General features: G+C 50.9%; 1 protein-coding gene across 1 annotated transcript; it reads left to right on the top strand.

The window, feature by feature from the left end:
* The first annotated feature begins 2,903 nt into the window (after positions 1 to 2,903).
* Positions 2,904 to 24,467, top strand: LOC117870107 (hydroperoxide isomerase ALOXE3-like). The gene is made up of 14 exons (XM_034757303.1): positions 2,904 to 3,059; positions 8,743 to 8,947; positions 12,120 to 12,204; positions 12,383 to 12,505; positions 15,353 to 15,456; positions 15,912 to 16,084; positions 16,685 to 16,828; positions 17,451 to 17,654; positions 18,037 to 18,123; positions 20,261 to 20,430; positions 22,291 to 22,412; positions 22,871 to 22,971; positions 23,527 to 23,697; positions 24,241 to 24,467. The coding sequence occupies exons 1-14, from the start codon at positions 2,913 to 2,915 to the stop codon at positions 24,418 to 24,420; spliced, it is 2,016 nt and encodes a 671-aa protein (XP_034613194.1). The 5' UTR covers positions 2,904 to 2,912; the 3' UTR covers positions 24,421 to 24,467.
* Positions 24,468 to 26,128: the final 1,661 nt, after the last annotated feature.

The raw sequence follows: 26,128 nt of genomic DNA, 5'->3' as shown, positions 1-26,128 counted from the left end.
CCAGTGATGCAAATTCCACAACCTTTCTTGGCCACCTAGAATCATAGAAGATTAGGGTTGGAAGAGACCTCAGGAGATCATCCAGTCCAACACCATGCTCAAAACAGGACCAATCAGCTATTCCAAAGCTTAACTATTGTTAGTGTTAGGAAGTTTTTCTGAATATCTAAAATAAATCTTCCTCACTGCAGATTAAGCCTTGGCCTTCACAACATCTGGCAAGGAGTTTGACAGGTTGACTGTGCATTGTGTGAAGAAATACTTCCTTTTGTTTTTTTTTTAAACCAAGCTGCCTATTAATTTCATTTGGTGACCCCTAGTTCTTGTTTTATGAGAAGGAGTAAATAACACTTCCTTATTTACTTTCTCCCCATCATGGGCACAGGCTTTGTTCTACTACCAATTTAGCAAGGAGAGTTGGCTCCTTAATTAGCCCCCACCCCTCCTGCTGCCTTTCCTTAAATATTTCTTTCCAAATTGTGAAATCACCCACAGTATCACTCACAGAAAAGATTTAAATTTTATTAGAGAATATTTAAAAATAAACACGGTACAAACGATTCAAGGAGTCAGTTGTCAGTTATTGGGGGGATCATACAGAGTATGGGGGGATGTTTGTTATATTGGGGTTGACAGCACACATAGTAAATACGAACTGTAGAGTCCCCAATTGGGGGGGAGGGCGGTGGGCGAAATAAAGACAGTTAATAATCGGTGAGGGTCAATCATTCACACATGGGGCACAAATAGTCATGGGCACAAGTAGGTGGGTTGGATGGTGGAGATGGGGCGACCCTCACGGGGTGGGATCCAGGGGAAAGAAGCCCTGCAGGGTGGGGGGGGGTTGATAGGTCCCATCCCCCTTGCAGGCGGGTGAGGTCTCCCCGGCTCACTCCTTGGCATTGACGGTGGCCGGTGAGGTTGGGTGGGTTCAGGGCTCAAGAGATGAGGCCCATTGGGGGGTGGGGGGTAGATAGGCCACTTCCCTTTTGCCAGTGGGCAGGGTCCCCTTGGCACACACTCTACACTGCTCAAACTCCTGGATGATTCAGCGTTTGGGTTAATAGAAGATCTGTTTAAAAGGAGTGATTTCCTTAACAAAAGGTGAGGTTGGGACACCTTCAGTTCAACTTCCCCTTCAGGCAAAAGCTTACCTTGCCTTTTCTTGAACATTTTTTAAAAACTTGTTCAAACTTGCCCGTCACCCCTGACACGGTTCAGCAAGTGACACAGCCTAGATTTTGAAATCGTAGCTGAATAATATTTACCTCTGCCTATACATATCCTTCAAGGCAAGGAGGTTGATTTACCCCTATCTATATATGTATCTTTCAAGACCTAAGGGGTGGACAAACTCCTATATCCTTCACAGTTTGTCTGGTTGTCAAGATAGAAGTGCCAAGCTCTCTAGAGCTGGCGGTGTGCACACCAATTTTCACAATAGCCAAGACATATGCCAATATTCCCCCTTTTGCAATTCTCTACCAAAATGTTATACCAAGAAAATAAAAACCAGCAGGATCTTATTAAAGGGAATAAGGCAAAATGCCACGTTTATTGTGAATACAGAAAGAATCAGAGTAAGCAATCAGTTATAGCTGTCACATCTCATTCACTCACACACACAAGTCCTGCAAAGTTGTTATAGTTCCCAGCCTCGGAGTTGCTCGTGCCAAGTCACTGGCCAGGTGGCCTGGACACGACGGTGCAGCATGGTCTTGTGAGATGCGCATCCGATGCTCCTGGAGGTTGGTTTGCAGAATCAGACCCAAAGTCCTCAGTCTTCAGTAGGGTGACCAGATGTCATGATTTTATAAGGACCGTCCTGATATTTGGGGCTTTGTCTTAAATTGCTGCCAATTACCCCCCACCCATCTCGATTTTTCACCCTTGCTATCTGGTCACCATAGTCTTCAGGTTCTGTTTATCCTCATACAAGTTTATAGGGTTTGCTTCATCATGCTGTTCTCACATTTGAGGTGTTAGTCAACCATGCAGATGGCACAGCAATGACAAAATGACAGTATGTTGTTATATTTTTTTTCAGCCTTCCTGTCCTTGGGGTTATCAGGCTATCTCGTCCACCTCTTTCTTCAGCCAGACAATCTGATTTTAAGGTTGGCATCTCAACCTTTAATCTTTCATTGCTCATTCAATCATGCATAAATAGAATCACATTCACACTCCAATGTATATCCTGTCACATCTGCATTTTAATCACCTCCCCATCCTTTAACATAACCATTCTAAAATCAGTGGGACATGGCAGACTTCAATAAGTCTTTTCATCCTACTTGTTATATCTAAAGGAAACGAACAAGATAAGCATGGAAGAGTGGGGGGTTCACACATCTTATTCCAGAGTTCAGGAAAACAAAGTTGTACAGTACCAGCAAACTGGATCTCTGGATGTTTTTCTACAATTAGCACAGACCTTGCAAACTGGCAGGCCTATTTCAATTAGCACAAACTCAGCAGGATGAGAGAGCCGGCTGAGAGACATATTTCTTTCTAACGGTCACTCCAAATCCTGGAGTCTGCTGTGGAGTCACTCTTTCTTACATTTCCCATATCAGAAATATACCAGTTACCAATCTAGTCCAACACCTGGTTTGTCACCGCTTGTTTTATCACTCTGTGTGGGCAGTGGGCGGAGGCCTCCTTAAGCATTCATTGGAAATGAAAATTAGCCAAGTCAACCTCACCGCCCTTTGCGTGTGTCCAACACCCAGTGTTAATCCATGGAAGGCTAATCCATGGAAGAACTCACCACTCACATCACCAGCTGCTTAATGAGGGCAATATAAAAACCAGCAGCGGGGCAGGACTGGGAGATAACGGATCTCCGGCAAGGACAGAAAGCCAGACAAGGGAACCCTCTAGATATACTCCTCTCTTCCTCACCAACTACGATGGGCACCTACAAAGTCCGTGTTGCCACCGGGAACTTCCTGCTAGCTGGGACGTTCAGCTCCATCTCCATCACCCTGGTGGGGACCCATGAGGAGAGTGACAAGAAGCCCCTCGACAACTGGGGGAAGGACTTCAATCCCGAGGCGGTGAGTACTAGTAGAACGGAGCCAGACTCTGTGGACAGAACCTCCCAGTAGAAAGTGGGGGGGGTCGCCAATGCTCATGACTTGGGGCATCAATCCCGAGCTTCTGGAGTCATGGGGTTACGCTGGGCGACTCTGCGTTCATTTGAAAAAATATTGAATTTCTAGTCCCTTCGATTGCGCAGAAAACCTGAACTAAGTGCAGCTTAAAAGATCTCCAAATAGTTGGTGTTTTTTTCTTAAATCTCCAGTGCCTGGAGTCACATGATTTTTACAGTAGACTGGCAGCTTTTATTGTGAGAATGTTACTGTTCATGCTAGAGAAGAGAAAGTGGTGCAAATTTTCAACTCTAATTTTTTTTGTGGTGAAAAATTGCTATTTGGCACGACCTTTCACAAATTTGCACTGATTCCACTGAACTGTTTGAGTTCCAAAACAAAAAAATCAAAATGTTTCAGTCTTCTCATTTTCAAAATGAAAGTATTCAATTTTTCTAGGCAATGAGCATTTCTTTTATGTTTCATTTTGTTTAAAACATTAAAAAATGCTTGAAATCAAAACAAAACATTTTCAGGTCGAATGAAATATTTTGTTCAACCTGAAATGATGTCCCCTGACTTTTTGATTGGCCAAAAATTTAATTTTTTCAGTTTGACCAGAAGTGAATTGTGCCCCCCAACTTTGTTGGAATTGCCAGAACTGAAAAATCCATTCTATGTCTTCATTATACTGTGTGGGGAGGATGGTCCAGTGGTTAAAGTAGTTGCCAGGGCTATGACAGATCCTGATTCTATTCCCTGTGCTACTGCAGTCTCACTGTCTGAAAGCCTTTCTGTGACTCAGTTTCCCCATTTATAGAATGGGGATAACAGCACTGTACTACTTCACAAAAGTGCAGTGGGGGTAAATGTGTTAAAGATTCAAGGTGCCTCAAGACAGCAGTGATGGGTGCCAGACAGGTACCTAAAATAGACTAGCTGTAGAAATGCCTCAAAAATACAAAGCACACGGGTTACTGCTTTAATCTCATGATTTGTAAATCAAACTCATGATGGTTTGGGAGGGACGCTGAGGGATGGTGCATGTTGGGGGCTTTCCCTTCACCCCCTCCCCTGGTTCTTGCCACATGGACAGTAAGCAGAAGACCAGAAGTCCAAAGTGCAGGTAACATGATGTTTATTGGGGTTAGTTCCAAGCAAACATCCATCGCTCTACACGCTGGCAAGGTTTATTTCCCAGAGTTCTGTTCCCAGCTCTGATGCTGCAGAGCCCGGCCTGTGTCCCTGTTCCCCAATTTCCCCCACCTCCTTCTTATCAGCCCCAAATATACCAGCCTTGCACACCCCTGGTTCCACCCCTTACAGCTTATGGTCATATTCCGTTTTGGAGAGGCGTGAGTCTGGGGTCTTCATCCTACCGCTTTTGTACCCCACGGGAGGGTGTAACGGCGCGGAGGACTCACCAGCTGCTGGTTGCTCCGGGGATTAGCTCAGTCCACCTCTGGAGCGCCCTCTGCAGGGGGTGTCCGTTGTCTGCTCTACTCCACTATTTCAGACCTGAGTTGCTTCCCCACTCAGCAGAGTCCTCTACAGGACACTTCCTTGTGGCAGTGCCCACAACTTCTTCCTCACCTCCCTTCCAGGGGTTACGGCAGTCCTGTGGCTTGCACCCGCCTCAGGGGCCAACCACAACCCAAAGTCTAGCCCCTCACTTCAGGGCCAAGTTGCAGTCTGTATCAGCCCTGCTCCTCCATGGCCAGGTGCAGTGCAAGGGGGGACCCAGACCGATCTGCTACTCTGGGTCCCTACCCAGGGACCCTCTAGCGGCAGCCTCCTAGCCCAGCTTAGCAGGTAACAGGCCAGAGCTCCCCCTCTGCTCTCCTGAGCCTGCCCAGCACTGCTCTATCTCTGGTGCTATCCCTGGGAGCCCATCCTTCTCCCTTGCTTGTTGGGGAGAGACTCCCCTCCGCTCTGCTGGGCAGCTCCTTATAGCTGCTCTGTCCCGGCAGCTGCCTCCCCTCCGGCTCCTAACAAGCCTCGCCCTAATTAGCTGCAGGTTTCCACAGCTTCCCTGGCTGCTTCTGCCCCACCCCTGGCTGGAGTGGGCCACTTGCACTACTACAGCGGGGTAAGGAGTGAGGCTCTTCTCCGGCTTTTAGTGTGTTGTGTTCCTCCCCGCCCAGCTGCTCTTGTCGCTCCTAACTGGATGCTTGATCTTGGCTGGAAAGAGGAGCCAGGCAGCCTCCCAGTGTATGCTCGTAGATTACACTCCCAGCACGCCCTGTAACATTTTAGTTCCACCTCTTATCAGCCCATCTGGTTGTGGGCACATGTAACATGCCGTGTCTTTGTCTTTCCTTCCCACATTTTAGTATAAGGATAAAAAAGTCACACCCCAAATTCTATTTCAGGCTGACAAACAAGCCTATATCCTCACACTCCACCCCCTTCTTTTTCTTTTCTTCTGGGATCCGCTGGCCCAGGTATCCCGGGAAAAGCCTAGGACATATGGCAACACATTTCCTGATAGAGCCAGGCATCAAGGTGGAATGTGCAGATGTTCCATTTGCCCCACTGCCCCCTTTGCTCTGCACCTTCCCTCGTACGGACATCCATATTCCAATGAGTGTGCCAGATGCCCCATTATGGTGTGCCCGAGAGGTTGGGTCTGGGTTATGTGTTGCACTGTGGTTGAGGGCTCTTCCATGACAATTAGTGGTTGTACCTTGTGGGTCTGTGCTCCCCTTCACCACCACAGTAGACATTGCAAAATTAGAGTACTTAACAACAGGCCAATAGCCATAATAATCCACAGTAACACCTGGAGCCCTGATCATTGTAATATAGTCCAACATCCAGGCCACCACCAGAACTGCTCCTCCTCCTCTGACAGGGTCAAGGTCTTTTAACACCATTCTGGAGTGTATGTTTTAAATCTGTCTGGTTGTTGGCAGTGGCAGCGAGCTGCTCCTGCAGGTATTGGGTGCTTTGTCCGTATTATGAGTCCACTAGATATTCACAGGCAAACGGGGTATTGTCCACACTGGCTTGAGCACTTACTATTCACTGCTACTAATTGGAAGAGTTTAGCAAGGTTGAGCAGAAGGATTAAGTAATTCAATAAGTCATTGTAATATCATCCAAATTTCCACCTGCTGCAATAAACAAGGGTTGTCTACCCATCCAAGTGCAGAAGTTGCTGTATTTCTTTGTGGAGTCACAGCCTGGTGTCTAAAGAGACAGAAGAGAAGCTGCCAAACTGGCATTGATATGTTTCACGGTAGGCCCTAGAAGCCAACACCCTGACTCACGATATGCATCTACTCGCTAGCACTAGATCTCACTGCAGCAGCGTTAAGTGCCATGCCAGCCCCGAGCTGCTGCTCCTTTGGGATGGCAGGCCTGGTGTTTTGGTGAGTAGCCAGTGCCAGGGGTCACAGGGGGAAAATTTGCAGGGACCGTAATGCCCGGGGGACAGGGCGGGCTAAAGGGGGGTGTCTAGAGCAAGACTCAAGGGGTTAGATAGCCAGGAGGTCGATCAGTATCGGAGACATCTGGGGCAATGCTTGGTGTTTTCATAGAGGGCTGGAAGATCTGGTACTTGGTGCCGGGTCAGTGGATTGGGTGGAGATCACGTGAGGCCGTGGGACAGGGCCAGGTGAAGCCATGGCAGAGGGCTGGACGAGGCAACAGGCATCAGTCTGTGGCTCAGCCAGCTTCCTCTGGCTCTTGGGGTCTTTATATAGAGAGCGTGGCCAGCCCAGCCCATCGGGGACCTGGGCCACGGCTGCCCCGGGGCTGCAGGTTCAAGGAGGGGCAGCGGCTCAGGAGGGCGCCCTAGGACCTGTAAGGCTGGGGTTCAATACTGGGGCCCTGGGGAGTGGGGTGTGACGGGTTCGGTCACAGAGACCTCCTTGGGACTGTCACCTGACGTGCTGAAATTACCTCTGAGCCCGTTTTCCCTGCCAGCTTGGGATTCCAGAACCCTGCCTTGTTGAGCCAGACATGCCAGCCTGCTACAGCACAGACCCAGGTCTGAACCACGTCCCCCAAAGCAGCAGACTTAACTGAAAACAGCTCAGCAAGTGCTCCTGTCTCCAGCACCCAGACACCCAGCTCCCAATGGGATCCAACCCCCAAATAAATCCGTTTTATGCTGTATAAGCTTATGCAGGGTAAACTCATAAATTGTCCAGGCTCTGAGAGAGATGCACAGCTGTTTGCTCCCCCAGGTATCAAGCACTTACTCTGGGTTAGTTAATATACAAAAGTGATTTTATTAAGTATAAAAAGGAGGATTTAAGTGATTCCAAGTAATAACAGACAGAACAAATGGCAGGTTTCAGAGTAGCAGCTATGTTAGTCTGTATCCGCAAAAAGAACAGGAGTACTTGTGGCACCTTAAATAAATTTGTTAGTCTCTAAGGTGCCACAGGTATCCTGTTCTTTAGAGAGAACAAAGTAAGTTACCAAGCAAAATCAAACAAAACACGCAAGTCTAAGCCTAATACATTAAGAAACTCCATACAGGTAAATCTCACCCTCTGAGATGTTCCAATAAGCTTCTTTCACAGACTAGACTCCTTCCTAGGCTGGCCCAATCCTTTCCCCTGGTACAACCCTTGTTAGTTACAGTTCAGGTGGTAAGTCGAGGATTTATCATGACTGGTGGCCCCCTTTGTTCTCTTCCACTCCCTTTTATAGCTTTGGCCCAAGGTGGGAATCCTTTGTCTTTCTGGGTCTCCACCCCCCACCCCATTCTCAATGGAAAAGCACTAGCTTAAAGATGGATTACAGTTCAGGTGACATGATCACATGTGACTGTCAGATTTCATTACCCACTTGCTGGCATACATGTATACAGGAAGAATTACGAGTAAACAGAGCCATTTACAACCAATTGTCCTGATTAATGGGAGCCATCAAGATTCCTAACCACCATTAATGACCCACACTTTGCATAATTACAATAGGACCTAAGAGTTATATTTCATATTCCTAGTTTCAGATACAAGAATGATACAGTCATACAAATAGGATGACCACACTCAGTAGATTATAAGGTTTGTAATGATACCCTACAAGAGACGTTTTGCATAAAGAATATTCCAGTTACACCATATCCACACTTATAAAAATATTTTTATAAAACATATGAAGTGCAAAGTCACACGGGGTGCACCTCTCATTAAACTGCAAGGCATGGATGGGGCAGGCTGGGCCCACGGTAAAGGGCTTGGATGACCGGGGGGCAGGATATCAGCCTCTGCTTTAACTGAGGCCAAGATTAGATGCACAGGGCTGCTCTGACCCGTTTCTGACAGCTTCTAAAACATGGTGGGCACCGCTTGAGGGCTCACAAAGGCTTTAAAGGGATTGTGCCCTTCTCCTATACATTGCTCGGCTATGCTGAGGTACCTCAAGCTGTAGTGAAACCAGAAAACCTTGGCCTCTACCTCCAGGCTAATGAAAGGCAGGTGCTGAGTAGAACAGTAGTTGCAACAGTGACCTGGCCAATCTGTGTTTCCTTGGAGACATCCACACAGTGAAGGCACAGGAAGCTAACAAGTATTTTATTTGCAGGCGCGGGGTGGGAGAGAGATGCTGACGGTTCACCCCGAGTTGCTGGATTAATCCCTGAGTCACACCCTCATGCTGCGGTCTCTCCCCCCCCCCCCCATTGCAGGTGGAGGAGTTCAAGCTGTGCTGCGGGCGCTGGCTGGGTGACATCATCCTGGTGCGGCTCCACAAGGAGCCCTACTCCTTCTACCCCACCGACAACTGGTACTGCAGCTTCGTGGAGGTCATCTCCCCCCAGGGCCAGACCTATCGCTTCCCCTGCTACCAGTGGATCGAGGGCTACCGCACCCTGGAGCTGCGGGAGGGCAAAGGTAGCGGGCTGTTGGCGGGGATAGGGCATGGGGGCTGGCCTGGTGCCGCTTGGGTTCATAGCTAGCTAGTTATCCTGGTACACACCCCTCTATCTATCCATCCCCATCAACACCCCTTTATCTTTCCATTCATCCCTATACACCCCCTTTATCTATCCATCCCCATACACCTGCTCTAGCTACCCATCCCTATACACCCCCTCTGTCTATCCATCCCCATCCACACCCCTCTATCTATCCATCCCCATTTACCCTCTCTATCTATCCATCCCTGTACACACCCTTACATCTATCCATCCCCATACAAACCCATTAACCTATCCAACCCCATAAACTCTTTCTCTCTATCCTTCCCCCAAAACAGCCTTCTGTATATCCATCCCCGTACACCTCATCTATCTATCCATCCCCATCCACACCCCTCTATATATCCATCCCATACACCCTCTCTGTCTATCCATCCCCGTACACCTCCTATATCTATCCATCCCCGTCCAATCTCCTCTATCTATCCATCAATCCATCCCCGTCCACACCCCTCTACTTATTCATCCCCACACAACTCCTCTGTCTATTCATCCCTGTACACCCCCTCTATCTATCCATCCCCATCCACACCCCTCTATCTATCCATCCTCATACACACCCCTACATGTATCCATCCCCATACAGACCTCTATATCTATCCATCCCCATACCCACCCCCATCCATCCATCCCTGTCCGCACCCCTCTATCCATCCATCCCTTTCCACACCCCTCTCTCTATCCATCCCCGTACACCCCCTCTATCCATCCATCCACGTCCACACCCCCATCTATCCATTTCCATACATGCCCTCTATATATCCATCCCAGTACACGCCCCTCTGTCTATTCATCCCCCTACGTCCCTTCTATCTGTCCATCCCCGTATAAACACCTCTGTCTATCCATCCCTGTACACACACCCCTATCTATCCATCCCCATACACCCCCTCTCTCTATCCATCCCTGTATAACTCCTCTATCTATCCATTCCCGTCTATACCCTTCTATCTATCAATCCCCATCCACACCCCTCTAGCTATCCATCCATCCCTTTATACCCCGTCTATCTATTCATCCCTGCACACATCCCTTTATCTATCCATCCATCCACATACACCCCTCTATCAATCCCAATACACCCTCCTCTATCTATCCATCCACATACACACACTTCTCTCTATCCTTTCCTATTCACACCCCTCTGTCTCTACATCCCCATCCACACCCCTCTGTCTATCCCTCCCCGTCCACATCAATCTATCCATCCATCCTCATACACCCCCTCTGTCTATCCATCTCCCTGTACACACCCCTCTTACTATCAATCCATCCTGTAGCGAGCTGGTGTGGCTCCCCGCCACCCCGGAGGGGGAAGAGCCCATCCAGAGGCCAGAGTGGGTGGAGCTAGGGAGCTCAGAACCCACCCCTCAGAGGGTCAGGCGGCGACCCGGAAGTATAAAGGCTTGTCCTCCGAGCTCAGTAAAGCCCCAGCTGCCGGAGAGACCAGACGTCTCCAGCCTAGCTCGTGGCTGGGAAAACTCCGCAGCCCAAGGTGGCCACCAGGAGCTGCCGGGGCTGCCCTGTGCCCGCTCTCCGGAGGAGCTGCCGGGGCTGCCCTGCGCCCGCTATCCGGAGGAGCTGCCGGGGTTGCCGATCAATCCCTGCCCTGAAGAACCCATGGTCCTGGATCCCCCAGAGGCCGACACCAGGACCTCGGTAGGCCCTGAGGGGGAGTGTGGAAGTAGCCCGGGGGCAGCCGACCCCAGTCTGGCTGCAGCACTGCCAGAGCCTATGTTGGTGTGTTGGGGCCAGGATCCCCACTGACTAAGCAGTGGGTCTTCTGTCACTGCTAGGGCCCCGGGCTGAGACGCAATGGAGTGGGAGGGCCTGCGTCCCCCCTGCCACCCAACCCGTGGGTGGCAGACCCCCCCCTCTCCTAGGCCTTTGGAGGCTTGGAGCCTACTGTTTGTTGCCCCGCCCTGACCTAGGGCCTGGGCCTAATCCTGTTGCTTCCAGTTACAGCAAGGGCTGCTGAGGGAGACCCCACAGCTGGACTAATCCCCCCCCCCCCAGCTCAACGGGGTGTAGCGAGCCAGTGTGGCTCCCCGCCACCCCGGAGAGGGTCGAGCCCCAGCAAACCCTTGTACAATCCCCATATACCCGCTCTATTTATCCATCCCAGTTCACACCATTTATTTATCCATCCCTGTACACACCCTCTATCTATCCATCCCCATCCACCCCTACATCTATCCATCCCCCTACACACCCCTACATCTATCCATCCCCGTTCACACCCCATCTATCCATCCTCATACCCAGCCCTCTATCTATCCATCAATACTCATACACCCCAGGTATTTATCCATCCCCGTACACCCCCTCTATTTATCCATCCCTGTACACCTTTCTGTCTATCCAACCCTGTCCTCCCCCATCTATCCATCTGCACATACCTCCTCTTTCTATCCAACCCTGTACATACACCCCTATCTATCGAACCCGTACACACCTCTCTAGCTATCCATCACTTTACACCCCCTCCATCTATCAATCCCGATATACCCCCTTTATCTATCTATCCCTGCACACACCCTTCTGCTATCCAACCTCGTATACACACCCATATCTATCGAACCCCGTATACACACCCATATCCATCCATCCCTGTGCACTTCCCTGCATCTATCCATCCCTGTACACACCCCCATCTTTCCATCCCCATACACACCCCCATCTATCCATCCCTGTATATACTCTTCTATCTATCCATCCCCGTACAACCCCTCTATCTATCCATCCCCGCACACAGCCTTACATTTATCCATCTCTGTACAACCCCCCCATCTATCCATCCCGATACACCCCCTCTGTATATCCATCCCTGTACACACTCTTTTATCTATCCATTCATCCCCTTACATCCCCTCTATTTATCCATCCCCATATATCCCCTCTATCTATACATCCCTGTATATTCCTCTAGCTATCTATCCACCCCCATACACCCGCTAGATCGATTGATAGATTGGTCGATCTATCTATCTATCTATCTATCTATCTATCTATCTATCTATCTATCTATCTATCTATCCCATACACATCCCTGTCTCTCTCTCTCTGACGTTCTGTCTCTCCCCCAGGCCAGATGATTTGTAACGATGCCAATTCCCCATTGTTGCTGGAGCAGCGGCAGGCTGAGCTGAAGCACCGACGTGAGTGCTACAGGTGAGTGAGATCCTGATGGGGGTTGGGGGAGCTCCCTGTGGCTCAGGGCTGTGCAGGGTCCCGGGGATGGAGGTGGTGGTAGAAACCACAAGACAGGTAGGCCTGGGACTGCGGCTGAGTGATTGTCGGGGCAGCAGCAGGCCAGAGCTAATATCCCCTGAGGTCTCTCCCTGCCCAGGTGGAAGGAGTTCGCCCCTGGACTGCCCCGGTGCCTGGACGTGGACAACATCATTGATCTGGACTCTAACTCCACGTACTCCTTAACCAAGAGCACCAACTTCCTGCTGCGTGGGGTGACCGCGTGAGTGCTGCTTAACCATGGCCCAGGCCTGTTCCCAGTGCCTGCCTCTAGGCCTGCCACTAGAAACTAACCCCAACCCTGTACAGTAACCCTAACCCTGTACACAACCCTGTACACTAACCCTAACCCTGTACACAACCCTGTACACCAGGGGTCGGCAACCTTTCAGAAGTAGTGTGCCGAGTCTTCATTTAGTCATTCTAATTTAAGGTTTTGCATGCCAGGAATACATTAACGTTTTTAGAAGGTCTCTTTCTATAAGTTTATAATATATAACTAAACTATTGTTGTATGTAAAATAAAGAAGGTTTTTAAAATGTTTAAGAAGCTTCATTTAAAATTAAATTAAAATACCGGACCGGTGGCCAGGACCAAAGCAGTGTGAGTGCCACTGAAAATCAGCTGGCGTGCTGCTTTTGGCATGCGTGCCATAGGTTGCCTAGCCCTGCTGTACAGTAACCCTAACCCTGTACAGTAACCATGTTCAGCAATACTAACCTTGTACACTAACCCAACCCTGTACACTAACCCTAACCCCGTACACAACCCTATAGAGTAATCCTAACGCTGTACACTAACCCATCCCTATACACAACCCGATAAACTATCCCTAACCCTGTACACAACCCTGTACAGTAACCCTCTACACAACCCTTTACACTAAGGCTAACCCTGTACACTAACCCTGTACAGTGACTCGAACCCTGTACACAACCCTAACCCTATTACCAACCCTGTATACTAACCCAAACCCTGTACACGATCCCTAACCTTATACACTACCCTGTACAGTAACCCTAATCCTGTACAGTAACCCTAACCCTGTACACTAACCCTGTACCCTATACACATCCCTATACAGTAACCCTAACCTTATACACTAACCATAACCTATACATAAGAACATAAGAATGGCCGTACTGGGTCAGACCAAAGGTCCATCTAGCCCAGTATCCTGTCTACCGACAGTGGCCAATGCCAGGTGCCCCAGAGGGAGTGGACCTAACAGGCAATGATCAAGTGATCTCTCTCCTGCCAGAAGGCTAGGGACACCATTCCTTACCCATCCTGGCTAATAAACATTAATGGACTTAACCACCATGAATTTATCCAGTTCTCTTTTAAACGCTGTTATAGAACTGGCCTTCACAACCTCCTTAGGTTGACTGTGCGCTGTGTGAACAAGAACTTCCTTGTATTTGTTTTAAACCTGCTGCCTATTAATTTCATTTGGTGACCCCTAGGTCTTGTATTATGGGAATAAGTAAATAACTTTTCCTTCTCCACCTTCTCCACATCACTCATGATTTTATATACCTCTATCATATCCCCCCTTAGTCTCCTCTTTTCCAAGCTGAAGAGTCCTAGCCTCTTTAATCTCTCCTCATATGGGACCCGTTCCAAAACCCTAATAATTTTAGTTACCCTTTTCTGAACCTTTTCTAGTGCCAGTATATCTTTTTTGAGATGAAGAGACCACATCTGTAGGCAGTATTAGAGATGTGGGCGTACCATCGATTTATATAAGGGCAATAATATATTCTCAGTCTTATTCTCTATCCCCTTTTTAATGATCCTGTTTGCTTTTTTGACCACCTCTGCACACTGCGTGGACATCTTCAGAGAATATCCACGATGACTCCAAGATTTTTTTCCTGACTCGTTGTAGCTAAATTAGCCCCCATCATATTGTATGTATAGTTGGGGTTATCTTTTCCCATGTGAGAATTTACATTCTGAGAATTTACCATTAATTCCTACCCTTTGTTCCCTGTCTTTTAACCAGTTCTCAGTCCATGAAAGGACCTTCCCTTTTATCCCATGACAGCTTAATTTACATAAAAGCCTTTGGTGAGGGACCTTGTCAAAGGCTTTCTGGAAATCTAAGTACACTATGTCCACTGGATCCCCCTTGTCCACATGTTTGTTGACCCAATTGTATACACAATTCTATACAGTAACCCTAACCCAATAAACAACCCTACACTAACCATATCCCCATACAAAACACAATATAGTAACCCTAAGCCTGTACATTAATCATAACCCTATACACTAACCCTAACTCTATACTATAACACAGTAACTCCAATCTTTCATCAAGACCTCCCCCTTCCTCGAGCATGGGGTCAATGTGTGACTGCCAGCCCCCACAGCCCCGGTCATTCCCAGAGACTAAACCAAACCCTACCCCTAACCCTAACCCTGTACCTCTCCTTTCCCTAATCCTACCGTAACCCACATCCCATACTCGTCTCTTACTCTGCCTAGGCCCTATAGTCCTTCCCTAGCCCTAACCCAACTGTGTAGCCTAGTGCCTTTCCGTACCCTTAACTCTGACCCTTCAGCAAGACATCCACTTTCCTGTGGTGTGGGAGGCATATGTGTGTGCAGCCCAGCCCCCAAGGCCCTGCCCCAGGGACTAACCACTAACCCTGCTCTATACCCTAACCCTTATCCCTAGCCCTACTCTATAACCTAACTCTATCTGTTCCCAGACACATCCATTCTCTCTCTCTCATTCTCTCCATCCCCACCGATCAATCTGTCTATCTATCCGTCCCCATACACCCCCTAATCCCATATTACTCACTCTAGTCCTTGTTGTAGGGGAGAAGAGCTTGAAAACCCAGGTGTAACCATTGCAGCCATGCTGCCTGAGTTTGACGAGAGCCTGAGCCCATCACTGCAACAGGGGGCAGCTGCCCTGAGCGTGGCTCCACTTTGCCACCAGTGCATCTTTGTGGGGAAGAAAGGGGGGGCCATTTGTTATTGTCGGGGGCAGAAATGGCCATCCCCATCCCAAGCCCCCCCCGGGGGCTCTCACATGTCTCTCTGTCCCCCCAGGAAGGTGGAGCTGCAGCTGAAGGGTTTCCTGAGCTGCACCGACTCCTGGGTGAAGCTGGATGACATCAACAAGGTTTTCTGCTTCAATAAGACCCTGATCACAGGTGGGTGACCCCCCACCCCTCCGATTCCCACTCGCCTGGGCCCACAGGAGCCCCCACGCACAGACCACAGTGATAGGGATGAGTGTGATGCAAGTGGCTAGAGACAGCAGCACTGCTTGTGCCAGGCCTTGCACAGACCACCCAGACCATGCTCAGGAACCCCCTTGTGCCGGGCGCTGCCCAGACCCCTTGACCATGCTCTGGGACCCCCTTGTGCTGGACACTGCTCAGACACCCCCCCCAACGGGGGGCTTCATTGTGCCAGGTGCTGCCCAGACCCCCACTGAGATTGGACCTCCCTCATGCTGGACCATTAGCCTCGTTTTCCAGCTGGGGGAGGCTGTGGCCCCGAGAGACACCAAAAGCTGCCCCAGATGCCCAGGGCAGGTCTCAAACCCGGCTCCCTTGAGTCCTGGCCCATTAACCCCGTGGTTGCCCTGCCTATGTCCCCCCAGACTACGTGCGGGTGCACTGGCGAGAGGACACATTCTTCGGGTACCAGTTCCTGAACGGGGTCCACCCGGTGGTGATCCGGCGCTGCACAGAGCTCCCCTGCAACTTCCCTGTCACACCGGCCATGGTGGCCTCCTCCCTGGGGGAGAGCACCAGCCTGCAGGACGAGCTGGAGGTAAGTGGGGCTCTGGGGACACCCCTGGGGGGACTAGGCTGCAGTCTCAGCTCTCGCTGCAGCTCCCTCCCCAGCATCGCTCCAGGCACAAGCAGCCATGGGTCAGAGCTGACTAGTGGGCCCTACTCCAGAGCCAGTGGCTGCGCTCACACTGGCCACTTGGCTCCAGAGTCTAGTCCCAGGGCAGTGCTGTGGGGAAGCTCACAGAATGGGGAGAGGGCACTGCTGCTGTGAAGCTCACAGAACTGGGAGAGGGCACTGCTGCGGGGAAGCTCATGGCACTGGGAGAGGCATGGCTACGTGGAAGCTCACGATGCTGAGGGCACTGCTGTGGGGACTCTCTCAATGCTGGGAAAGGGCACTGCTACATGGAAGCTCACAGCGCTGGGAGAGAGCACTAGTGTGGGGAAGCTCACAGAGCTGGGAGAGGGTACTGCTGTGGAGAAGCTCACAGCACGGTGAGAGGGCACTGCTGTGGGGAAGCTCACAGCACGGACACCCCAGCTTTCCCCCATGCCCTGGGGTCCCTGCTCTGAACCCCTGGAAGCACTGGCACCCACGAGCCCTCACACTCTGGTCTGCTCTCCCTGTGCCTTGCAGAAGGGAAACATCTTCCTCGCTGACTATAAAATCCTGGAGGGCGTCCCGGCCAACACAATCAATGGCTACCAGCAGTACATCGCCGCGCCCCTCTGCCTGCTGCACGTGCAGCCCTCCGGGGAGCTCGTCCCCATAGCCATTCAGGTAACAGTCCCTGGCACCCCCAAAAGCTGCCTGGTGGGACCCCCATGCAGCCCCGACTGCTACACAGTCCCAGGGCTGGCCATTGCCATCTAAAGGACCGGCCCACGGAGAGAACCCCGAAGTCCTGGCTCCCAGTCCCCCAGCTCTAACTGCCAGACCCCACTGCCCTCCCAGAGCTGGGGAGAGAACCCGGGAGTCCTAGCACTCAGCCCTCCTGCTGTAACCACTAGTCCTCCCCTTCTCTTCCCTTCCCTTCCCTCCCCTCCCCTCCCAGAGCCAGGGAGAGAAACCAGGAGTCCAGGCTCCCTAATCCCCCCACACCCTTCTGTGCATGCATGTATGTGCCCAGTTGTGTGTATATGCACACTGCAGCTCTGTGTGTGCCCAGCTGTGTGAGTATGCACACCCCAGCTGTATGTGTGGGCCCAGTTATGCATGTGTGCACACCCCAGCTCTGTGTCTCCTCTTTCTAACACTGGATTTGTGACACCGTCATGTCCCCTCATCCTGGCAGACGGGTTCCAGCCCCTGGGCTCCCCTGGGGGAAGCAGCAGGATTCACACACTTGGTTTGTGCCAATCCATCCTCCCACCCATCCTGGGCCTCTCCCCCTCCCCCGCAGCTCAGCCAGTGTCCAGGCCACGACAGCCCCATCTTCCTGCCCAGCGATTCCGAGTGGGACTGGATCCTGGCCAAGACCTGGGTGCGCTACGCTGACGTCCTGGTGCACGAAGCCGTGAGCCACCTGCTGCTCACTCACCTGATCAATGAGGCCTTCGTCCTGGCCACCCTGCGTCAGCTGCCCATGTGCCACCCGCTCTTCAAGGTGAGAGAGGGGAGGGCCACCCTCCCAGAGGGGACAGGGCCAATAGGCACCCCCGGGGCCAGCTGTGGCCAGATGTGTGGGAGAGAAGAGCCCTGCAGGGGAAGCGTGCCAGATGTTCCCCACTGCCGGCATCCAGCTGTGCCCAGCTGCACATGCGTGTGCCTGGCAGGTGCTTGTGCCAGGCTGGGCGTGGCCCACGCTCGCCACATTCTACCCATCATGGTCCAGCATCCTCCCGACCTCGTGGATGAAGGGGGAGAAGGAGCCGCTGCTGATTTCTTGGAGGGGCTGTGTCCTTGCCCCCCGGATATATGCAGGGCTGGGGCTTGGGGGTGGCTCCCTACTTGCCCTCACCCATCCCTGTGTCTCTTCCCCTCCCTAGCTGCTGCTGCCCCACACCCGCTACACGCTGCACATCAACGTCGTGGGCAGGACCCGGCTACTCGGACGCGGAGGGAACCTTGAAAGAGTGAGAGGACACCACAGTCAGGGGCACTGGACCCCGCTGCCCTCCCAGGGCCGGGGCGAGAACCCAGGAGTCCTGGCTCCCAGCCCCCCCGCTTTAACCAGTAGGCCCCCACTCCTGTCCCAGAGCTGGGAAGACAATCCAGGAGTCCTGGCTCCCAGCCCCTTCTTCTCTAACCATTAGACCCCACTCGCCTCCCATAGCTGGGGACAGAACCCAGGAGTCCTGGCTCCCTGCTCCTCCAGCTCTAACCACTAACCCCCATTCCCCTCCCAGAGCCACATACTTGCGAGTACCGGGCTCACCTGGAACCACTGAAGCTCTCTTCCCATATTGTCTCTCCATGAAAACTGCATCGGGAACCTCCTGGAGAGCAGGTACTTCGGGCCAGCCTCCATCTCAGTTAGTCCCGGTGTTTGCACCATATGGCTCTGCTTTCAGCTCATTGGAACTGTTAGCAATGAACTTCCAGAACTCCTGGAGGACGGGTGAGGTCCCAGCAGGCTGGAGAAGGGCAAACATGACATCTGTCTTTGAAAAGAAGAACAAAGAGGACCCAGGGAATTATAAACCAGTCAGTCTAACTGGAAGATACTGGATCAAATTATTAAACAATCAATATGTGCCCATAGGGTTAGAAGGAATGGCCCACATGGATTTGTCAAGATCAAATCATCCCTAACCAACCTAATTTTCTTCTTGGACAGTGTTGCTGGCCTTGTGGCTGGGGAGAAGCAATAGATGTGATATATCTTCATTTTAGTCTTTTGACACATCCCACATGCCAACTAGTGAAATTTGGGCTGGATGGAATTACTATGGGTGGTTGAAAGACCAGACACCAAGAATGGTTCTCAATGGTCCGCTGTCAAACAGGGAATCTAGTGGGGTCCCACAAGAGGTTAGGCCTGGTACGGCACTATTCAATATTGTCATGAATGACTTGGATAACGGAGTGGAGACTTTGCTGATAAAATTTATGCTGACACCAAGCCAGGAGGGTTGCAAGCACTTCAACGGGCAGGATTAGAACTCAAAGCCACTGCGACAGCTCCAAAAATTGGGCTGAAATTGACAAGCTGAAATTTAGTGAAGACACGTGCAAAGTGCACCACCAAGGAAGGAAAACTCCAATGCTCAACTGCACAATGGGACATAACTGGCTGCCGGGGGGGGGGGGGGGGCGTACTGCTCAAAAGGATCTGGGAGTTATAGTGGAATATAAGACAACAATGCAACACATTTGGAAAAAAGGCTAATATTATTCTAGGCTGTATTAACAGGAGTGTCATGTGTAAAACCCAGGAGGACATTGTCTGGCCCTGATGATACCTCAGCTAGAGAACTGGTTGTGTGTGTGTGTGTGTGTGTGTGTGTGTGTGTGTGTGTGTGTGTGTGTGTGTGAGAGAGAGAGAGAGAGAGAGAGAGAGAGAGAGACTTTGGAAAGAAGTGGCCAAATTGGAGAGAGTCCGGAAAAGAGGAACAAACATGATAAAAGGTTTAGAAACCCTGATCTATGAAGCCAGGTTAAAAAAAACCTGGGCACATTTAGTCCTGAGAGAAGAAGACTGAGAGGAGGGACCTGATAGTCTTCAAATATGTTACAAAGAGGACGATGATCAATTATCTGGTCCTGCTGAAGGCAGAAGAAGAAGTAATGGGATTAATCTTCAACAAGGGAGATTTAGGTTAGATATTAGGAAAAGCTTTCCCTCTCTAAAGATAAAAAGCACAGGAGTACTTGTGGCAGCTTAGAGACTAACAAATTTATTTGAGCATCAGCGAAATTTGTTAGTCTCTAAGGTGCCACAAGTACTCCTGTTCTTTTGCAGATACAGACTAACACAGCTGCTACTCTGAAACATCTCTAAAAATAATTAACTCTGGAGCAAGTATAGAGGTTGTGGAATTTCCAGCATTGGAGGTTTCTAAGAACTGGTTGGACATACACCGGAGGTTGCGAGTGATCAGTCATTTTTGGGGTACAATGCAAAGCGAAACATAAGGAAGGCATATTTGTCATGGGGCGTATTGTCAGTTATCTCATTGCGCTGAAATAGATCGTGGTGGTATTTCATTCTAACCTGCTCCGGGCCCGGTGGCTCAGAGGTTGAAGGATCTGTCTCTGGTTCCTTCCCAGAGTATGGGCTCGGGGATTGAGGGGACGAAGGTGCTGATGGCCAAGGGCATGTCCTGCTTCTCCTATGCCTCCCTCTGCTTCCCTGATGATATCCAAGAGCGCGGGGTTGACTGCATTCCCAATTACTACTACAGGGATGATGGGTTGAAGATCTGGTTGGCCATTGAGAGGTAAGGAGCAGGAGCCAGGGCAGAAGGTGGCAAGGATGCAGATGGCATGTGGAAAATTCCCACTGGCTCAGAGTTGCTTAGAAACACGGCTTTCCTGCCACATAAAGAATTCTGAGTTTTAAAAAAAACTAATTCCCCAAAAGGCACTTTTTCAAAGACACCGCCCCCACACACACACACACACCCAGCTAGATTGCATGAATGATCCTTGAGCCACTCATGAATCACACAGAGAAGGGCACCAGCCAATTCTCTCCAGCCTTGCACACCAGAACTATACCATCTTGCCCTAATCAGAAGCCTGGCCAGTTTCAGTTTATTACCCAGTCCGCCCCTCCCTCAATGCGGAGAGGACATGCACCAGTCTTTGTACCTGAGCTGAGATTTCCTGAGCACTTCAACCAAACCAAATTGTTTTAGGTAAAATATAAAACTGATTTATTAACTACAGAAAGATCTAGATTTTTTTAGTGATTATATGTGGCAGGCATAAGAGGTTAGAGATAGTTACCAAAGAAAATAAAAGGTAAGCGCACAGTCTAAATCATAAACCTTATTACCTAGGCAGCATTTACATCAAGCAATTTTCTCATGTTACAGTTCTTAATACACAGGCTTTTCCCAGAAGCCTGGGACCAGCCTCCTCAGTTAAAGTTTTTGTCTTCCTGGTGGGCTTTGCTGAGTCACTGGGTTGAGCAATCCCCCTGGTGGTCTTGTGCAACTGAGTCAGAGAGTGGAACAGTCCCCATTGTGTGATGCTTGGGCAGCCCTCATTGAAGTGTAAATCCCTTGAGTACAACTCCCCTGCTTATTCATGATCGTTGAACACTCTCCTGGGTGGGGGGAAGTTCTTTGAATGTCACTAGCAAATTTACAGCATATTTCAGTGACAACCCCCCAGCAAAATCTCATTACTTCATACACACTAGCGATATACATATTTGGAAAGAACAAGGGGTTTCAGAAGATCATGACCTTTCATATGATATCGTACATGGCATGCTTTGTATGAAATATGACAACTATATATGAATGACACACATGGTTTTTACAGGGAGCTATTTTGAGGTACAGTGTGTCACAGATTACATTCCTGATACCTGGAGGTTCCCTGGTAACAAGGCAGTGTGGTGCCAACGGGCAGCTTTGGGCACTGAAAAATTAATCCTACCACAATGGAAAACTCAACCTCCATCAAACATTGATGCCTGGCTTGGCGATCTGGCTGATCACTCAGCTAACGAATGGCTGGCATTCCAGAGAAAGGGAATGCCTGAAAAATTCAAAGCAATTTGGGCTGACTTATTAGAGGTCTATTATTAATGTATACCCTGAAGATAGATATGTCACATCCCCTCCCCTGCCTTTATCCGAACCCCCGTTACTTACTTTGTGTGGTAGATTCGTTGGCTTTGGAAAAATGAATGAAAACTTGTAAATACGCAAAAATGGAGAGGAAAAGTCAAACTTTTGGGAATTTTCCCCAAAACCAAATTCCTGGAAAAGGTCTCGTTGGGGGTGAATGGAAACACTTGGTTTCAGTCAAGCCAAGATGTTTTGTTGCAATGGCAACTCTTGTTTAACATATTAACTTCCAGAAGAGCAAGCCCAATTTGAAATGGAAAGTTAAACTGTGCCTCGGATGAGATCTAGGATCACCTGGAGTTCAGACCAGAGGCTTAGCCACCAGGTCATGCTCCCACAGCTAGGAATGGGTTAAGTGGAGGGGACACTAGGTACCGGCAAGGGTCCGTGGTAGCACTGGGCTGTTTGCAGATGCTGGCTGACTGATACTAGTGAACTGGGGAGTGATGAGGCCTGCATTGCCCCACCAAGATGACACATCTCTTCTCTTTCCAGCTTCGTCTCCGGCATCGTCAGACACTATTACCGCAGCGATGCCCATGTCCTGGCCGACTGCGAGCTGCAGGCCTGGGCAGACGAGATCTTCCATGAAGGCTTCCTGGGGAATGAGGAGTCCGGTAGGGGCCATGTGAACCCAGAGCTCTGCAGCCGTTGGTCACTGGGCTCCATGCAGGGTCACTGGAGGGCATCTCCAGACTTCATGACTGTCAGCCAGATCCCAGCTGGTGTCAATGGGTTTCTCTCCATTGGAGTCAATGGGGCCAGATCCCAGCAGTTGTCCATGGGCGTCATGACCCCCAGACGGGGAGCAAGGTGTCCGACCCTGGAGGGACAGGGTGGCCTGGGTCACAGTGGTGGGATGGGACTGTGGGGTGACTGGGAACATCCCTGCTGTGATAACAGGCAGGGTGGGGAGATGGCACATGGCTGAGCTGAGGCCCAGAGCAGGGGAGCGACTCTCCAGGAGAGGCTCCAGCAGAGGGAGGCATCAGACTGGCTCTAGGGGTCCCAGCTCAAGGCCACGGAGCAGGGCAGCACCGGGCCAGGTCTGTGACACCTGTTCTGCATCCCGCAGGCTTCCCCTCATCCCTGCAGAGCATCCCTGAGCTCATCAAGTACCTGACCATGTGGATCTACTGCTGCTCGGCCCGGCACGCCGCCCTTAATAGTGGGCAGGTAGGGAGAGGCCAGCCTGGGCACTTGGGGACTCATTCCCTGACCCCTACTGGGATCTGGGGTCAAGCCACAGACACCCCACCCTGCACCCCACACGGGGCCCAGGGGTCCAGCCACCAACACCCCCACCCTGCCCCCACCCCACTGACACCTCACTCTCCAGGACCCTGCTCTAGCAGCCAATCCCTGACCCAGCACCCAACCCCAGTGAGACCCAGGACACCTCAGGACTGTGCCCCAGCCCCCCAGGACCCTCCCCCATTGCCACACTCAGCACCCCAACCCCCATCTTGACTTTCCTAACCGTTCCCCGTGGGAGACATTCTGACCAAGCCCCGGGTGCCCAGGTCTCTTGGTTGAGCCAGACCTTCCCTGTGCTGGTGTCTCCTGGGCAGGATGATGAGGAGATCCCCAGCTGGGCTCTGAGGAGTCCCTGTCAGGGCAGGGGTGGATCCCTGTCTGGGCTAGGCCAGTCCCCGTCTGGGCTGCGGGATCCCTTGCTGGGCTTGGGGGGTCCCCGGCTCCTCTGACTGTGGGGGTCTCTCTGGCCCGCAGTACGAGCTCGGAGCTTGGATGCCCAACTTCCCGGGCTCCATGAGGAACCCCCCACCCCAGGCCAAGGGCACCACCTCCCTGGAGAACTACCTGGACACCATCCCAGAGGTCAACAGCACCAGCATCGCCATCTACACCCTATGGGTCCTCTGCTGTGAACCGGGGGACTCGGTGAGGACACGGGAGCTAGGGGGCGCTGTGGGCCAGGGAGCAGGGTGCGAGCAGCAGGGGCACTTTCCCTGGCAGGCAGGGCTGTCCCCAGGGTGGCACTAGGGGGAGCTGTGCTGAAGGGAGTGGGGTCGGGGCTTAGCAGGGGGCACTCTCCCCTGGCAGGCCTGGCCCCAGGGTGGTGCTAGGGGGCACTGGGCTGTGGCTGGGGGTGTCCCTTTAATAAGCTGTTCAGCTGAGTTCTTCCCCCCCTTATGGTGACAATAAAAGACCTGCTGACATTTCACATGAGCCAGGGCATGAACCCAGGTGTCTCGGCCCAGCTGCACTTTGGGGGATTCCGTTCAAACACCCATAAATTCCACCGTGTTGTTTCAACTGGCTGCAGGATTCTCCTTCCCTCCCTGGCCTGAACTCTTCCCAGTGTTGCTACACAGCTATTAAACACCTGCCCCATTCTCTAGGGCCTGGCAGGTGGCTGCATCTCAGCCCCGGGCAATGGAGCCCTTCCATGCTGTCTCTCACCGCTCTCCTGTTCCTTTGCAGAGATCCCTGGGCACATACCCTGATGAGCACCTCATAGAGGAGGAGCCCAAGCAGCTGATCGCAGCCTTCCAGGGGCGCCTGGCCCAGATCTCCCAGGAGATTCAAGAGAGGAACAAATCCCTGCCCATCCCCTACCGCTACCTGGATCCCCACCATATCGAGAACAGTACGTCCATCTGAGTCCAACCGGTGAGCACCAGGGACGGGCCCCATGCAGCTGCTGGCAACGCTGTCCCTGAGATCCTGTCCTGGGTGCAATAAACCACAGACTGGTTCCACTCTGAATGGCTGATTCTGTCTAGTGGGGTACAGCACGGGGGGCTGGGAGCCAGGACTCCTGGGTTCTCCCCCTGGCTCTGGGAGGGGAGTGGGGGCTAGTGGTTAGGGCAGGGGAGTTGTGACATTACTCATGTAACCGTATAGATCATTGTTACAACCACTGTTATATATTTGCAGCAAATGTTGTACAAAGGTTGTCCAGTAAGGTGTCTATGAAAAGGTAATGGTTTGCTGATTATGCTTATGCTGTCTGTATGCATGCATCATTTTTTTAGTTGAAGTTATGAATATTGGCTATGTACTTGTATATCAATGTGTTTTAATTCTGAAGTAGCCTTGGTAAAGCATTTGGTCAGCTTCTTGAGAAAGGAATTTGCAAGTTAAGTGCCCAGTCAAGAAACACTTAACTGACAATGGACCTTGGAAGACTCCAATCCACATAAGAAGCCTTCCTGGGGACGTTCAAGATAGTATGTGGGCAATGGCTGCCGTCTGTAAAGAACTGAGTCATGCATGGACATGTGATTTTCCCATGTGATGTCAAACTCCATATTGCTGTAATTTTCCACAGTAAGAACAAAGAGGTGTCCTTACACCTGGAGGAGACTATAAAAGGCAGCTGCCTCATCTCCATCTTGTCTTCAATCCTGCTTCATTCCTCTGGAGGGACTTTGCTACAAACTGAAGCTTTGAACAAAGGACTGAATGACCCATCCCGCTGTGGATATACTCCAGAGACTTGATTTGAACGTGCAGTTTAATCCATCACTGCTACAAGCCTGAACCAAGAACTTTGCCATTAGTGTATGTAATTGATTTCTTTAACCAGTTTTTGCTCGCCTCTGTATTTCTTTCTTTTATGAATAGAATCTAAAGGTTTAAAGGAGTGGCAACAGTGTGATTTGTGGGTAAGATTTGATTTGTATATTGACCTGGGTCTGGGGCTCGGTCCTTTGGGATAGGAAGAAATTTTTTTCTTCTACTGGGGTATTGGTTTTCATAACCATTCGTCCCCATAACGAGTGGCACTGGTGGGGATACTGGGAAACTGGAGTGTCTAAGGGAATTGCTTGTGTGACTTGTGGTCAGCCAGTGGGGTAAAACCAAAGTCTTCTCTGTTTGGCTGGTTTGGTTTGTCTTGGTGTGCAAAGGAACCCCAGCCTTGGGCTGTAACTGCCCTGCTTTAAGCAATTTGTCCTGAATTGACACTCTCAGAAGTGTCCCACCAGAACCAGCAGCGTTACAGGGACTGCTGGTTAGAGCCGGGGGGGCTGGGAGCCAGGACTCCTGGGTTCTCTCCCCAGCTCTGGGAGAGGAGCAGGGGTCTGTTTGTTTCTCCTTGATGAAAACCTGCCCCCTTGGTTCACTCTACTTCCCTGTAAAACAACTGCCCTCCCCTCCTCCCTTTGATCACTGCTTGCAGAGGCAATAAAGTCATTGTTGTTTCAAATTCTTGCATTCTTTATTAATTCATCACACAAATAGGGGGATAACTGCCAAGGTAGCCCGGGAGGGGTGGGGGAGGAGGAGGGAAGGACAAGGCCACACTGCACTTCACAACTTATTGAATGCCAGCCTTCTGTTGCTTGGGAAGTCTTCTGGGGTGGAG

This window comes from Trachemys scripta, chromosome 25 (genome assembly GCF_013100865.1).
Source record: "Trachemys scripta elegans isolate TJP31775 chromosome 25, CAS_Tse_1.0, whole genome shotgun sequence".
NCBI classification, from domain to species: Eukaryota; Metazoa; Chordata; order Testudines; family Emydidae; genus Trachemys; species Trachemys scripta.
The sequence above is the reverse complement of the archived record's forward strand: the minus strand, read 5'-3'. Positions and strand labels throughout refer to the sequence as shown.

Bases quoted from the DNA above. Each gene is read 5' to 3' on its own strand.
- LOC117870107 (XM_034757303.1), top strand. From the start codon at position 2,913: ATGGGCACCTACAAAGTCCGTGTTGCCACCGGGAACTTCCTGCTAGCT. The intron at 12,205-12,382 runs GTGAGTGAGATC...CTCCCTGCCCAG, and splicing joins CACCGACGTGAGTGCTACAG to GTGGAAGGAGTTCGCCCCTG. The intron at 22,972-23,526 runs GTAGGGAGAGGC...TCTGGCCCGCAG, and splicing joins CCGCCCTTAATAGTGGGCAG to TACGAGCTCGGAGCTTGGAT.